This window comes from Medicago truncatula, chromosome 1 (genome assembly GCF_003473485.1).
Source record: "Medicago truncatula cultivar Jemalong A17 chromosome 1, MtrunA17r5.0-ANR, whole genome shotgun sequence".
NCBI classification, from domain to species: domain Eukaryota; kingdom Viridiplantae; phylum Streptophyta; class Magnoliopsida; order Fabales; family Fabaceae; genus Medicago; species Medicago truncatula.
In genome coordinates, this window is record NC_053042.1 from 46462487 (window position 1) to 46480239 (window position 17753).

General features: G+C 33.6%; 1 protein-coding gene across 1 annotated transcript; it reads left to right on the top strand.

Moving 5' to 3' along the window:
- Nucleotides 1-16203: 16203 nt before the first annotated feature.
- On the top strand, nt 16204-17475 carry LOC11405396 (caffeoylshikimate esterase). The gene has a single exon (XM_003591863.4). The coding sequence runs from the start codon at nt 16276-16278 to the stop codon at nt 17251-17253; it is 978 nt and encodes a 325-aa protein (XP_003591911.1). The 5' UTR covers nt 16204-16275; the 3' UTR covers nt 17254-17475.
- The last annotated feature ends 278 nt before the right edge of the window (nt 17476-17753 follow it).

The window sequence follows — 17753 nt, forward strand, 5'->3', positions numbered from 1 at the left end:
ATATCAATAGAGAGAGAAATAGGAAGAGAGAAAAAAATACAATGAAAGTACGAGAGAGAGAGTTGTCACAAAAGTAGTTTAAAAATGGTTGATCAAATATCATTTCTCTTGAATATAATGTCTATTCAATCCATCCATTATTAAATTTTGATATTCATCCGATCCATCTATTAAAATGTGTAATTTATTTTCTAAAATTTGTTTTACATAATTATTTTGTTCGTAGATTTGTGTAAAAAGTAAAAACATTCAACTCAATATCTATTTGACTAATCCCAAAATAAATTTTTTAATTAGGCCCATTGCTTATTTTATGTCAAAGCCCAAAACATTTTTTTAGCAAGTCTAAAAAAAAAAAATCTTTTTGAAATAAAATAAATAAATAGAAGGCGATGGTGCCCTGGTGTTGTCCGGCAACCTCCACGACAGCACTCCAGACGAAAGTTGCAATTTTCCATCTAGCTACGGCAGAGATCCGGTGAGGTGGTGGCTGCCAAGTGTGACGGAGCTCCGGTAGCTATAGATGGTTGTTGACTTCTTTTTATTAAGGAGAATGGGCTGATTTTTTTTTTTAAAATGAAGTGGACTGAATTTTATGGGCCAATCATTTGAGGAAAAAACAAGAAGATTTATTTTTAAGCCCCCCCATAATTAAAAAATAGTTTGTTTTTATTTATCAACAAAATTAATTTAAAATATCTTTTTATCCAATGGATTATTATAAATATTTTAGGTGATCCATTGTATTTTTAAAATAAGGTGGATGGATTGGATGTATCCATAATTTTAAATGTATGGGTTAAATCCAATCCATTAACTATTTTTTGTTTGGTGGATGGATTGGATGAATATTATGATGGATGTATATGGATTTGATGGATCATATTGCCACCCTTAAAAGCCAATGGAGAGTGTGAATGATTTGATCCTAGAGTTCAAGTTCCCAGCTCCACACTTCTGGTGGGCTCTCTCTATTTTCGTGTTCTTATTTCCTCATCATTGTTTCAGTTTTTGTTGTTGATGATACAATTATTCGATTTCAATTTTGAATGGTGTTTGATGGTGTTTCCTGCTTCAATGGTGTTCAATTTTAAATTTGATTATGAATTTTATTTCGAATTCCTTGTGCGTGCGAAACACTATAATCTTTAATCTTTTCTTCTTCTGTTCTTTCTTCCAATTGCTAATGGTGTTTTCACGTTTTCTTTTTTGATAGAATGTTTTCACGTTTGGATTATTTAATTTTTTCCCTTATTTAATTTTCCTGCCAAGAAAAAATTATGCTGCATGTATAAAAAAAATGAAATTTTCAACGTGGTGGGGACACATCATCAATTTTCTATGACTAGTTTCAGTGAGGGTCAAAATAGAAAGAATCTCAAATGATAGATGTAGAATTTGTCTTTTTTACGGTTGCCATTTTTGTAGTGTGCATATATTATAAGGACTATTTCAATATTAAACCCAACAAGGAACTATTAAATAATTAAGTAAAGACAAATAGAACTGAACACGATCTATTCTTTGAATGGTTATAAAAATAATTATTCAGTGTGTTAATGTTCAATTACATTTTTTATTGAGTAGTGTTTTAATCACCTAATCCTCTAGTATATATGGTAACCATTGATCCTCTAAAATAAAGTTGGCCATCGTGAAGTAATTAGCCTGACAGTAAATATATGGTAACCATTATTGATTCGCTAAAATAAAGTTGGTCACCGTGAAGTAACTAGCCTGACTGAATAACAATGTGAAAGTGTGGTGGAAATTTTTTATGTATCGTACAATCTCAAGAGCAGTCTCAAGAGCAATCTCAATGTGAAAGGGGGGTTATATGTTGTTAAAAATGTAGTGTTAAATTTCTTGTTCAGTGGCCGGAAAAATTTAGTAATGTGTTTGGTGTTTGAACATGTTTTACTCTGGCTGGTGATAGTTAATGACTTCCTAATCTTGTTTGTTAAGTAGTAAATGTGTAACAATTTAGATGTTGGATGCTGTAACATGTTTATTTTCAAGCGAGAATGAAGAAAAAAAAACTAGCCTGACTAGAATTAAACGTTGAAAGTTAGCGTACATGTTCATTTGCTTTGTCATTATCAATCATCACATAGTTGCATGCATGATTTTGAAGCAGATAGAAAATGGTATTGTTTATTGTGATTTGTTACATAAACAAGGTATGCTTAAATACATGTAATGATATGAAATCACTATCCTAGAATCATGCTAATTGTAATTACAGTAATTGCTATAGTAATGTAGAATAATATACAATAAATGTATTGACCATATCATAGAAATCAAGTCATGATCCTTAATAATGAATTGTGGAATTCTGACTTTCTCTAACTCCCCTCCTCAAACTGGTGGTGACACAATCACTCCAAGTTTGTCTCTTAACATGTTGAATCTCGTGTGAGTAAGAGGTTTGGTCAAGCAATCTGCAATCTGGTCAGCAGTAGGAACATAAGCCACAGTGACTTCATTTTGTAGGACTTGATCACGTATGTAGTGGACATCTATCTCAATGTGTTTGGAACGAGCGTGCATAACTGGATTGGATGCAAGTGACTTAGCACTTAAGTTGTCACACCACAGGACTGGTTTTCTGAGCATTGGAAACTTTAGTTCTGCTAGTAGTGATCTCACCCATGCTACTTCAGCTGCAAGATCAGCCAAGGCTCTGTATTCTGATTCCGTGCTCGACCGTGACACTACTTTTTGCTTTCTTGAGGACCAAGAAATCAGCGTTTCTCCAAGAAATACACATTGTCCTGCCATGGATTTTCTATCATCAGTACTAGTGGCCCAATCTGCATCAGAAAACCCTATTATATCAAGATCATTAGAAGGTTTTATGTGCAAACATAAATCTACTGTGCCTTGGAGATATCTCAATATTCTTTTTATCCCTTGCCAATGATCCATGGTAGGTGAACTCATGTACTGACTGAGTTTGTTGACAGCAAATGCAATGTCTGGTCTTGTGTTGGTCAGATATTGCAGTGCACCTATTGCTTGTCTGTACAAAGTAGGATTAGACATTGGTTCCCCCTCAACAGTGAATTGTCTACCGGTTACCATTGGTGTTGGACAAGCTGTTGCTTTCTCCATTTTGAACTTCCTGAGCACATCCCTTATGTACTTTGTCTGTTTTAGATACATTCCACTACCATTTCTGTGTACTTCAACACCCAGAAAATAGTGTATATGTCCAAGATCTTTTAGAGAGAAGGCTACATTAAGTTGATTTATGAAAGTCTCTAAGAACTTGTTGTTGCTACCTGTTACTATTATGTCATCAACATAAATAAGGAGAAATGTGATATGATTTGTACCTCTAAGAGTAAAAAGGGACGAGTCACTTTTAGTGTTTTGAAATCCCCATTTCAGCAAAGTGTTTCTCAGGCTGTCAAACCATGCTCTTGGTGCCTGCTTTAGACCATAGATGGCTTTGGACAATTTGCATATGTGATTAGGTTTGGTTGAGTCTATGTATCCCTCAGGTTGATACATAAACACGGTTTCCTTGAGACTTCCATTTAAGAATGCATTATTTATGTCCAATTGCCTAACTTCCCAATTGAGATGTACAGCAATAGCCAAGATGATTCTCACTGAGCTGGATTTGACCACAGAGCTGAATGTTTCATCAAAGTCTAGGCCTGCTGTTTGCTGAAACCCTCTTGCAACCAGTCTTGCTTTCCTCCTTTCAATTAAGCCATCTGCTTTGTACTTAGTCGTGAAGATCCATTTTGAGTCTATGATGTTTTCTTGACCCTGAAGTGGTACCAATGTCCAGGTTTGATTAGACATTAGGGCCTTGAATTCTGCATCCATAACTGATTTCCATTTTGGTTTGATCAATGCCTCCTTGACATTTTCTGGTTCTTTGTCATCTTTGTGTGCCTCTACCAATCCTATGTAGGGTTGCTTCAGTTTGTGAATCCCAGCTTTGCTTCTAGTGCACATCCAATGAGTGTTGGTGTTGTCTTGATGAGTTTGTTGGTTGATCTCAGGTGGAGTTTGACTGCTGCTATCCACTGGTTCTGCTGAGGTTGAATCATCTACTTCACTTTCTCTATCTGCATCAGAATCAACAATGGACTCACTGAGATCTGGTTGACCTTCACCCGTATCATTGTCAGCTAGACTGTTAGTTGAATTTTCTTCCTGCTGGTTTACATCAAAGTTGTCTGGTTCAGCTGTGTTGTTTATAATGGTACCTGCAGAAGAAATAGGCAACATAATAGATGTATTTTTAGTCAGCCTCTTTAATGGGTTTCTTGTGTCAATGAAATCATCATGGAATGGAAAGTGATTCTCATTGAAGATCACATGTCTTGAGACAAAAATTCTCCCATGAGAATTGATGCACTTATAGCCTTTGTGTGAATTGTTGTAACCGAGGAATACACACCTAGTTGTATGGAATTGAAGCTTGTGTTGATTGTATGGTTTGAGGCAAGGGTAGAAAGCACAACCAAATGGTTTCAAGTCCTCATAATTTGGTTCTTTCTTGAAAATTAAGGAGTATGGACTGTTATTTGGATTTACTGATGATGGCAATCTATTAATTGGGTAGACAGCAGTGGAGAAGGCTTCCCACCAGTAATGTAGGGGCATTTTTGCCTGTGCTAAAAGTGTTAATCCTAATTCAACAATATGCCTATGCTTTCTTTCAGCCCTGCCATTTTGTTGAGAGGTGTAGGGACAAGACATTCTGCATAGAATTCCTGATTCCGTGACAATTTTTTGAACTGGTTTATATTCACCACCTCCATCACATTGAATGATTTTTATTTTCTTGTTAAATTGATTTTCAACCAAAGCTTTGAACTGATTGAAGGCATGTATTGTTTCTGATTTTTGTTTCAAGGGAAAAATCCATGTGAATCTACTAAAATCATCAATAAAGTGGACATAATATCTAAACCCAGATGAGGACAAAATAGGGGCAGGACCCCATACATCGGTATGAATTAAATCTAAAATTTTTGTAGCATGAGAGGAAGAAGATTTGAAAGGTAACAAGTGTAATTTTCCAAATTGACAAGCTTCACAAAATGTGAATTTGTCACTAGATGATATCTTTACATTGCAGTCCTTCAACACCTTTTCCAAAACTTTATTATTGGGATGTCCAAGCTTTCTATGCCAGTTTTCCTTGACAGACATGTAGACACACGAGTCTTTATTGGTCTGAGGGCTGACATCAGAAAGTTGGTATAAGCCATTTTTAAGTTTCCCCTTTAAGAGTGCCTTCCCTGTTAGCTTGTCCTTCACAAAGCAGAAATTTGCATCAAATTCAACAAGTATATTATTGTCAGCAGTTAACTTAGATATACTCAATAAATTCTTGTTGATTTCTGGCACATACAACACATCGTGCAAGTTGAGGTTACTCAATTTGGTTGAACCTGAGGCAATTATTTTCAATTTTTCACCATTACCAACTAACAAGGAATTCTTACCATTGTTTTCAGTCAGGTCTTGGATTTTGTCAGTTTGATGTGTCACGTGATTGCTAGCTCCACTATCAAAATACCAGTCATAGTCCTGACCATGATATGGTGAGGCTACAAAGGCACTGTGTGTACCTTGTTTCTCACCATCAGCATAATGTTTTTTTCCTGTATAGGACTTATCAAAACGATAATAACATTCTACTGCGGTATGACCGATTCTGCCACATACCTGACACGTTGGTTTTGACATTCTTCCTCTTCCTCTGCCCCCTCTCATGCCTTTGGAATTAGATCCTCTCCAATTGCCTCGTGACCCAAATTTGTTGCCTCCCGACTCATTTTTACTAGCAAAGTTTGCAGATGCATTCAGGTTGATACTGCTGAAGCTGCTGAGTTGATCTAATCTGCTTTCAAAGCCTAGTAATTGGGCTTGCAAATCAACCCAACTTAAGTTGATATGGTCAGACAGTTTGACTACTATTGGATTGTAGTCAGAATCCAACCCATTTAATGTCTGAATCATCAGATCAGAATTGGAAATGGGTGATTCTGCCAGTTTCAATTTGTCAGCAAGATTCTTCATCTTAGCAAGGTATTCCTCCATCTTCATCTCTCCTTTGCGTGTGTTGTGAAATTCAGATTTCAGGTAAATGATTCTTGATCTGATGTGTGCACCTGCAAGGCTTTGAGCTTCATCCCAAAGTTGCTTGGAGGTTTCGCAATGTAGCAGCTGAGTTGCAATATCTATTGTCAATGAATTTATCAGCCATCCTAAGAGGGCTTGATCATGAGCTTGCCAATCCTCATAGTTAGGATTGATTTTCTTGGTTGTGTCAGTTGAGGTGACAAATTGTTCTGGACATTCTTTTGTCCCTAACATATAGCCATCGAGTTTGCAGCCTCTAATCAATGGTAAGACCAATGATTTCCATAGTGGATAGTTATCTCTGTCCAACTTGACAGAAACTGTTTGAGGAAGGTCATTTTTCTGGTTTGAGTTTGCAGCGGATGACATGATTGGTTTGGTTGGATCGAGAGCCTTCAGGCTTAAGTGCTCTGATGCCAAGATAGAAAATGGTACTGTTTATTGTGATTTGTTACGTAAACAAGGTATGCTTAAATACATGTAATGATATGAAATCACTATCCTAGAATCATGCTAATTGTAATTACAGTAATTGCTATAGTAATGTAGAATAATATACAATAAATGTATTGACCATATCATAGAAATCAAGTCATGATCCTTAATAATGAATTGTGGGATTCTGACTTTCTCTAACTCCCGTTACATAATCCTACTATATGTTCAATCACTTTCTTTTATTCCATAAATCTAACTGATTTAATATTTCAAGTTAAATAGTCATTTCTACATGAATGTTTTTATATTTTCTTTTCTTTTCAAAATACTCGTACCAAACTTTAGATGCATCCTATATTTTTTTCTACAACAAAACTTATGCTTCCTCCGACCTCAATTATAAATAGAAATATTAAACCACATATGTATAAAAAAACATGCAAGTGACGTAAATAATATCTATAAACTTATATATGAGACAAACATACGCGCGCGCATAGATAACAAAAGTTAACATAAAAATTCAAATTTTATACTCCATAACAAACTTGTTACCAAAAAAGTCTGTAACAATGCAAGAAAAATATAAAAGTATGTAGATATGATCTTAGTTCCTTCCTAACTATTGGCTACTTTTTATTTATTTTTTATTTATTTTTATAAATGAATAGACTATTAAAACATAGTGTGAAAGCTATGCATTTCAATTATGTTGGCACCCCATAAGTCTCACATATCATTTGCAAGAACTCTAATTTTTTTTTAGGTCTACCACTATTTTATCGAGTTTACCATGAAAATGATTTAATGCGTAATTCCCCTCATTTTTGTCTCTTAGACTCATAAACTCGTACAATTATGAACTTTGTCACCAATACAATACAATATTTCATATGTAAGATAAAATTCTTACAAAAAGTTGAACTGTATTGACTCAGAGAATTATTCTTTTTTACATTTAATTACACTATTAAGTTCACATTTCAATTATAGAATTATACACTAAAAAAAGAAGGTTCATAAAAGAAGTTGTGTGCATAATATACATGTGTTAGATCACATTTCAAATTTATAGTTGCACCTAATGCAAGACTCCCTATATAAGATAAGATTCATAAAAGAAGGTTTGTCCATAATATAATGTGTTCATATTTATTAAAGGAATCATTCACTTTTACATGTGTTTATATTATTAATGTAACATTTTAAAATTTAGAATTATACACTAATGTAAGGCTTCCTATTTGAAATAAAATTCTAAAAAGAAGTTTGTGCATAATATAAACATATGTTTATATTGATTTAAGCAATAATATTCATTTTACTTGTATTTTTAAGTTCACATTTCAAATTAGGGATTGATATAAAATAAGATAAATATACTAAGCATCATTTGTTTTCATTTATATATACATTTACAGATGATTATATTTTATATTTGGGGTTGAATACTAAATTTTTATTGTAATAGAATAAAATATTACATACTTTATTTGTACATAAAATGTCCATAAAATATTTAATCGAATCTTTGTAAATTAATTTTTATAAAAGCTATTCTTCATAAATAGATACATAATTTATATTTGGGATTGTTTGGTAGTTTTTTAGCTTAAAAATAATTTGGAAAACATTTTCAATTTTAAAACCTTTATTTCTTATTAAAAATTATTATAAACAAATACAAAAATAGAATAAAACAAATTTACTAAGAACAACACTATTAGAGAAAACTATTATTTGTGTTGTTGTTTATGTATCAAAATTAATAAGTTTGAAATTATCAATGTCGTATGAACATGTATAGAAAAACAAAAGTATCATGGTCATAAAATATGTGAGCCACTTATGAGATTTTTTTTTCCCATTTACTTTGATAGGGTGTCGCAAGAAATAATGGAATAAAAATATTAGAAAAATATTTGCTTCAAGGATTCAAAGAGTGGTATTTTTTAGGAATGTCATTTAAACAACCATTATACAGGATAACTTGTGGAACAACTAAAATATATAAAGGAATATAGGTATTGGCACAAACCAAAGCAAATGAGAGACAAAAGGAAAATATGACGTGATTATGAAAAATAAAGTTTTTTTTTTTTTTGATAAAAAATATGAGAAATAAAATTGTCATAAAATAATTGTTAAAATATCATTTTTCTTTTCAAAAGCCACTTAGAGAAACTGAATTTTTGTTTTTTTTATAAGAGAGAGGGCTTTGGCCAAGAATAGAGTGGATGATTTTGTTTTTTTGACAAAATAGAGTGGATGATTTAGAAGCTCTCTATTTTCATGCAAATAAGCTACTTAATTTTTCAATAGATTTTGCCAAAAGATTCTCCTTCCAAGCGCTTATATGTTTTTACTTAGTTGTGTTTCTTAAGAGTTTCATATTCTTCATCATTCTCTTTTGATGCACTTAGGGTTTGAATAATCAAACATTACAGCTAGGAAAATAAAAAATGATGGAACAATTCCAATGTAAATAAATTATGCAGCCGTGCTTACAAGTTCAGTCCAAAATGGAAATGCTCTCAAATTGGCTTAAATTCATAAAAAATACTTACTAGTTGAGAAGGAGTGAAGGTTGGTTATTTAATCAACTATCAACAACTTTAAATGGCATGTTATTAATTAGGTGAGACATGTATTACCCCTTGATGAATTAGGGGTAATTTACGACAAATATGATTTGATTCTGAAAAGAAGGAGATCATATGTTGAAAGAAAATGATGAATAAGTTTTATGTTCTTGAGATGAAAATGATAATTGATTGTAAGAAAAAACTAATGACAAGTGAGATTCGATTATGGAATGAGGGAGATTGAGATCACATGTATATTATGCACACAACTAATTTTAAAATTCTTGATATGAGATTAAAATGGTAACTAATTTTAAGAATAAATATGAAGAAAAGAGGATTTTTCTTTGAATGAATGAGATGAAAATGGTAACATGTGATAGCGGACCCTAATAGTAAATAGTGGGTGGTTAAATGAATTTTGGAGGAGGCGTTGATATCAAAATCATGGTTGGGCCTAACACACCCTAGCTAAACCGATTTATGAGGTGATGATTGTCGTCACTTATAAACACATTGTCAGACCATCTCTTATCCGAAGTGGGAATTTTTACAAGCTTATAAAAATTGAACCAAATTGTGTCTAATCAATTTCCAAGATTGCATCTTCAAGAACCACTTAGCTTCTAAACTTCACCTGCAACATATGTAGAAAGTCTTTTTATACGAATCAATCAAAGGCCTGCAGTATATGTAGCAAGTCTTTTTATATGAATCAATCAATATCAGAAAGAAAAAAAAATACACTCCTTTAAGTAGAAGTCTTTACAAGGAAACTAGTGTAGTTTAAGTTAGTGCAATATGGCCCTATAAATAGAAATGCATGTTCAGGAGTATGTGCTACTCAAACAGAATAACAGAACAAATATACAAATCTAAAAAGATTATTTATGTGAGAACCTAGGACATGGTTATTTGAACTTTCAGAATGATCATATTGTTTCCATATTGAAAAGCTAAAATTGAATAGAGCAACTAATAGACATTATAAATTGCCATATGATAGTATTACAACAATGTACAACAAAAGTGCAACAAATATCTTTGCAATATTCAAAAGCTCCAATTGAATTTTACAGTTCCTAGTACCCTATGTATTTGTAGTTCGACATAGCAGAGCATCTATTGTGCAAGATAAAGAGGTATATAAATATCGTTGGACCAGAACCCAAATCAAAAGCAACTGATCAAATGCATTTTCAATCACAGGAAGCACATAAAATGATATATTGCACATAAAATCACATAAAAAAAAATTAAAAAAAACAAGTTTATCAATTACGCAAGAGCCAAAAATGATAGAAGAATGGGCAGCAAAGAATTAGCTGATGTCAGCAAAAGATATAATTTTGTCATATGTGCAAGTTAGTAATGTATGATTCAACAACTTTTTTTTAACGACAAAGTTGATTAATAACTAATTCCCTGCACAATACAAACCGAAACGGGTAAGACAGAAACAACAAAGCAAAATATGTTAAATATAGGCTAAACGCCCAAAAGAAAACCCATTTAAAAATCAATAGACACCATCTAACTAAGGGCAATCACTAACACCAATAAGAAACTAACCATCAAATCCAAAGTCAAATCTCACACAACTGCATAAACTAAAATTTGAGCCAAAACCTTAAACTCTACAGAAACCCTAAACACCTATTGTTAACTACTTACACCAAAACCATCACCGCAGCTAATCTTAATTAAACATCCAAAAATGACTTATTCCGATTTCACCAACACTTATTGGGATTTCACCACCACTCTACCCCTGGATATTGGTCAATAACTCATTTGGTAACCAAAAGTGGCTCAACAATCCATTCTTGATGTGACAAAAGTGCTTCATGGTCATATGGAGAGAAATTTCCTACCACATGACCACCGGATAGAATGGCAGGGTGAACCTGTGAAGTTGTTTAAACATAAGATAAGATTGTGTTTCACATTAAGATAAAGTGTAAACTACAACGCACTGGTTGTTCTAAATCGGTGTGTCAGTGGCGGAGCCAGGAATTTTATAGAGTCTGGGCAAAAATTGCACATTTTCTACGGATAATTTTATAAACTTTCCATATAATGTTACTTCCTTCCTGCAAATAATTGCACATTTCTTGCTGATCCTAAATTCCCAAATAGACCCTTAATCTCTCAAAATACACACGGAGAGAATCTCAACATATATACATACCTTTTGCAACCAACCCTATTGAATACTAGTTAGAGTCAGCTCCTAATGAAAACTAGTTAGAGCATAAGTAATTTGAGGACAAAATATGTTGGTGTAAGCCCTAGAGGCCAATAGTTTATGTTAAACCTATCTTATGTATCATGACTTTTATTATTGAATAATATATGGCACTCTTTATTATATTTAGATAATGTTAATAAAGTCCTTAGAATAGATAGTTCGTGTAATAATATATTAAGTGTGACTTAATCATGAGATTACATTATCTTATAGAACGCTATTCTTAAATGTATCCGTAGTCAAAGCTTTAATATGAATAAAGGATAATAATAAAGCGTCGAGACTATTATGTATGTAGACTGATGACCGCATCTCATGGGTCATAGATATGAGATATCAAGTCTATACATAGATATAAATATTAGGAGTAATATTTATATTGGATTGACCCACTGTGAGAATACTACATAGTAAGTTATGAAATTGTCATAAGATATTCTCACAATGATAATAATGTATATCGCTCTTAGACCTGAAACCACTATGATCTCTAGATGTGGACTCAAGTGCTTTGTTGCCATTCTAACGTTGTCTGTAAAAGGATAACAATAACGTTGGTTGATGGGCACTTGATGAATCATGCTGAGGGTCATGAGTGTCCTAGATGGGATTTGTCCCTCCTCATAAACAGGAGATATATCTTTAGGCCTCTTGATGAAATATGACTATAAATATGCATGGCCATGCCGAACTAAGTCAATATAAGATATTGGACTTATTCGTTAAATAGTATATTTCGGAATCAAGATAAATGAACATTGATCTATACAAGGGTGACACTATCTATGCCTTGGGATCAATGAAGATATTGAGACAAAGGAGTAATTATACACATATGTATTATCATGAAAGGTTTCGTCAGATCACTTGACATTCTTGTCACTTGGGTAGCAATGATGTGTTGCTAGATACCGCTCATTGTTTATGATATTAAATGATGGATTTAATATCATTGCCAACGTGCCTAGAACCTAAAGGGTCACACACAAAGAGCAGTCAAAAGAGATATGTATAAGTACGACTTATATAAAGGGTGCGCTTAGTAAATAATGCTAATGATTTAGCAATATTTACTAAACTCGTATTGGGCTTAGTGAAGTCAAAAACGAGTTTGACTTGCAAAGCACATAAGGAGTTCTATAAATAGAACCCTAGTGCAACAGTTTGCGGTTACGTTCTTTTGCAGAAACCCAAGCTCTCTGACTTCCGTCTTCTTGGCTAGCACCGAGGTTTTGGAGGAGCACTGTTCGTGTGGACTTGATAGAGGCTCTGCTATTTGCTTGGCTGTGATCGTGATTCCGGTTCGCAGATTTCACCGTTCGTTTTCAGACCAACCGTTCTAAGGTAACAATCATATCACTGGTTCAAGTTCCAATTCGTAATGATCCAAGGAGAGTAAATCGAAATTTTATTCCGCTGCTTATTCTGATTATGTCGATTTACCTTCAAAATATACCATACATTCTGCAACCACCCCGGTTGAATGCATGAAAAGCCGACCTTAATTCTGGATTCTCGTTGATTATAAAGTAGGACTATTTTGAAGTTTGAATAGATGTTAAGAGGACTTTATCATGACAAAAGAATTGTGCTCCATGTATCAGTCATTAGGGCAAGGCAACCCGGTACACAAAGCTTCCGCATACGCAGGGTATGGAAAAAGGTCCCACCATTTGAAGTATTGTATGCATAATTTGTTCCATACTACTCCATAATTTGTTCCTTCTATCAAACAAAAATAGAAAATGCTTCATCAATTTAATAAGCAGGTCTTGAAACTATACCGATTAAAAAATCTACAATCACAAATTTTTTATAATCCAAAAGTAGCAAAATATAAGGTTAACATTTTGAAATTTACCATAAGGAGAGAGTAGGGGAAGAGTTCATAAACTCAATGGGCGCTGAAATCTGTCCCAGCATCCATGATTAAGGACACGTTGGGGGGAAGAGTTCATACATGCAAATAGATCATATGAACATTAATATATGACCTCGGTCCTAAGGTATGAATTTAGAAGAGTTTGTCTCCAGGCTATGTTAAATCTTGTACTAAATTGTTGGCTAATGTTACAAACAAAAGTGCTTAAAGAGTTCTGCCAAAAAAATGCATAAAGAATGCAATCATAAAAAATAACACTAGTAATCAATAACGAAGCAAAAATTCCCAACTTAATGACCCCTGTCTACGAGGCTCGAGCAACCAGGAAGGAATTTATGTGGTTGCATTGAGAGAAATTTCTCTTTGCCAATAGTATAAATTTTCAATCCAAAAAATATAAATAAAACCTTGTATGATAAATATTTGAGATTTTCTTTTCCCACTCAGGCATCTTGCGCACCCTCCGCATTTTCGATTTTACTCTCGCTCATATTATATATTTTTAATAAAAAAACACAGTTTAGATTATATATTTTGAATAAAAAAAAAGTACAAATTATATAATCCAAATGATATATATGAGCAAAACCGAAAAACCTCCCTTGTTTCAACATTTTCTAATTTTTTCCTAAATTTCTCCCAGACCACCCTAACTTCGAACTACCACACATTATGTGATTTTTTTTTTTTTTTAAGTTTTTTGTTCTAATTTATCACAATTTATGACTTTCCAGCCACCAGGTTTTATAACTGACCTCATCTATTTTCAGTATCGAATTTAAATTTGTTTAGGATCTTAAATCTACGGAGAAAATTAAAGAATCACCTATGTTTTTCTAGCATTTTTCTAAACAAATCATAGGTGGTATACTAAAGTGAGAAAATCAGGGGTTGAGATTGCAATCACCTATAATAATTATTTGCAAAAATAACTAATAATCATGTAATCTAGAAATTAGTTAGACTAAGAGATTAATCGATGAAAATGTAACCAAAAAAAAAAAATTCGATGAAATATGAATTCTAATTTTATTATATTAGTAATAGTTAGAGAGAAAAATAGATAGGCCACTTTATACATGTGCCAACTACTCCTATGTTCCTCATTAAATTGCAAGATGTGAAATTCAATTTCCACCTGCAATAGCACTTGATGAAATGAACGTGGGCAACCTCTACCATTTCATTTAATGTGATAACGATTTATTGTTGTCATTTGAATATATATTTTTTATTTTAACCCTCTTCTTTGAAGAGTTGATTTGAAATGTGTCTAAATTATTTCTATTTAGATTTGTGTTCAAGTAAGTGTTGATCGTCGTTTTATACGTTGTTGGATACATCTATCGATCTGACAAGTCTGATTTTGATCTACCTATTGAACTATATGAATGGTCAAATGTGAGGTATATGCTATCAGATATGTGAATAGCTAATTTAAGAGTTTTACAATCAGCAACAAACAAGCTAAAAATGAAATTTTTGGATTTGGTTTCCACGTAGTTATTACGTCATGCAGACATCTATTTCAAACCGTATGATCTGAAATGAACGGTTGATATGCAAAAATCAATCTGAAATGAACAGTTGATGTGCAAAAATGTTTAAATCGGTAATGTGTAATTAGAGTCGTTAGATCATATATCAACGATCGAGATCGAAAACAACGTGCTATTATATTTTTTAACTACAGCAAGAAATTGTGATCCAAATTTTTTTTTTGATGTATAAGGTTGTGAGTACAAAGTATACATACTTGGACACAAATTTAAATAAATATAGAGTAAATAGTCAATTACCCCTCTGAAATTGTAACTTTCGTCAAAAACCCCCCTGAATTTTGCAAAATGTCAAAAAAAACCCTGAAATTGTCAAGCGTCTGTCAATTACCCCCCTCCGTTAATTTCCTCCATCCAACATGCTGATGTGGCCGTTAACTGCCACGTGGCACTGACACATGGTCAGAAAAGTCATGCCACGTCATAGGGGGTAATTGACTATATTTAGTTTTATGATTCAAGGTGTAATTTGCATATAAGTTTTACATTTGGAGAGGATGTTTGCATATAAGTTATAAATTTGAGGGGATATTTGCTACATAAATTTTAAAAGAAAAGAAAAAAATCAGATTTTTTTGGAGAGGATGTTTAGTGGGTGGCACAAATGTTAATTATGAAAAGAAAAAAAAAATCAGATTTTTTTCAAAAAAAAAAAAATCAGATTTTTTTTCAAAAAAAATATATATAGTCAATTACCCCCCTATGACGTGGCATGACTTTTCTGACCATTTGTCAGTGCCACGTGGCAGTTAACGGCCACATCAGCATGTTGGATGAAGGAAATTAACGGAGGGGGGTAATTGACCGACGCTTGGCAATTTCAGGGGAGTTTTTGACATTTGGCAAAATTCAGGGGGGTTTTTGATGAAAGTTACAATTTCAGGGGATAATTGACTATTTACTCAATAAATATATTTAGACACACACAAAATAAATAAAAAAGAGAATAAGATTGAATAATATCAATTGATATATCTCTATGACTATATAATTTTACTAAAATTTTATTCATTTAAAATGAAGGTGTCTAAATGATATTAATTTATGATTGTGCCAAGAAAGACTTTTCCTGTAATCTTCATTAGGTTGAAAGTATTAAATAGGAACAATGTTATTTGAACATCAATTTGGTTTACGGTGTAAAAATATAATGTAAAAATAGAGAGATAGTGTAAAAATATAATGTAAGTATGAGAGAGAAAGTTGTAACAAAAGTTATGAGAAAATGGTTGTACAATATCATTTCTTAATAAAAAAAGGCGAAAAATATTTATCAAGTAAAAACCAAATATTAAAAAAGTAAAAATAAAAATGTAAGTGAAAAGCAAGTAGAGAAGTAAATGAAGGGGAGAAAAGTCGAAGAACTAGTTGGGACACGCTGATTATAGCCGAAACTCAAACTATAACTATATCCACACATAACTGAGTGAGTTAATATCCAAAATGGTGCACCCAATAGCAGAAGCCAACGATCATAGCCCCTTCGGAACCCTAACTCCTGAAGAATTCTACACTCGCCACTCAGTGACTCACGCCTCCGAGTTCATAACCAACTCAAGAGGTCTTAAACTCTTCACTCAGTGGTGGATCCCTAATCCTCCAACCAAACTCATCGGAACCCTCGCCGTCGTCCACGGCTACACCGGCGAATCCAGCTGGACTGTCCAACTCTCCGCCGTCTACTTTGCTAAAGCCGGATTCGCCACTTGCGCCATTGATCATCAAGGTCATGGTTTCTCTGATGGTTTAATTGCTCATATTCCTGATGTCAATCCCGTTGTTGATGATTGTATCTCGTTCTTTGAATCGTTTCGATCTCGATTTGATTCATCTTTGCCTTCGTTTCTGTATTCGGAGTCTCTTGGTGGAGCTATCGCGCTTTTGATAACTCTCCGGCGAGGCGGATTGCCGTGGAATGGACTTATCCTCAACGGTGCTATGTGTGGAGTTAGTGATAAATTCAAACCGCCGTGGCCTTTGGAACATTTTCTCTCACTCGCAGCTGCGGTGATTCCGACGTGGCGCGTAGTTCCCACGCGTGGATCGATTCCGGATGTTTCCTTTAAAGAGGAGTGGAAGAGGAAGCTTGCAATTGCGAGTCCGAAGAGGACAGTGGCGCGTCCACGTGCTGCGACGGCGCAGGAGTTGTTGAGGATTTGTCGGGAGCTGCAGGGGAGGTTTGAGGAAGTGGATGTGCCGTTTCTTGCTGTGCACGGTGGCGATGACATAGTTTGCGATCCGGCGTGTGTAGAGGAGTTGTACTCACGCGCCGGTAGTAAAGATAAGACGCTGAAGATATATGATGGGATGTGGCATCAGTTAGTTGGGGAACCTGAAGAGAATGTGGAGTTGGTGTTTGGTGATATGTTAGAGTGGCTTATCAAACATGCTCAACGCGCCACCGTGGACGGTGCCACTTAGTGCATGTTGGTTCGGTGGTGAGATTTATGAAATTATGGAAGTCGTTGTAACTTCGATAAAAACGATTATTCAAACTTCAACAAAATCATAGTGTTCCAGTAATTTTATAAGATGTAATAAAACTTAGACTGAGGTTCAGGCTGTTGTACTGTTTATCATATAAGTATCATCTTGTGATATAAACGATCAATAATAATATTGGTGGGTTTAACTGTCTCTAAATTGTTATGTTACTAGAGTAACGCCCCGTGCCAAGCACGAGATACATTATATTTAAAATTATTTAACAGGTTTAACATATTAACAGATTTATTAAATATCATTGTTTTTATTTCTTTTCATTCATACTTTCGGCGTTATGTGATATTTTATCTTCATATTTAAATTGAAATAATTAATCATCATTTATTGAGATAAAAAATATTAAATTTTATAAAAAGATGATTATTTTTGTGAAAGTGATAAAATATTTAAGAAAAGTACAATTAAGCATAAAGATA

Coding starts and splice junctions, on each gene's coding strand:
- LOC11405396 (XM_003591863.4), top strand. CDS start 16,276: ATGGTGCACCCAATAGCAGAAGCCAACGATCATAGCCCCTTCGGAACC.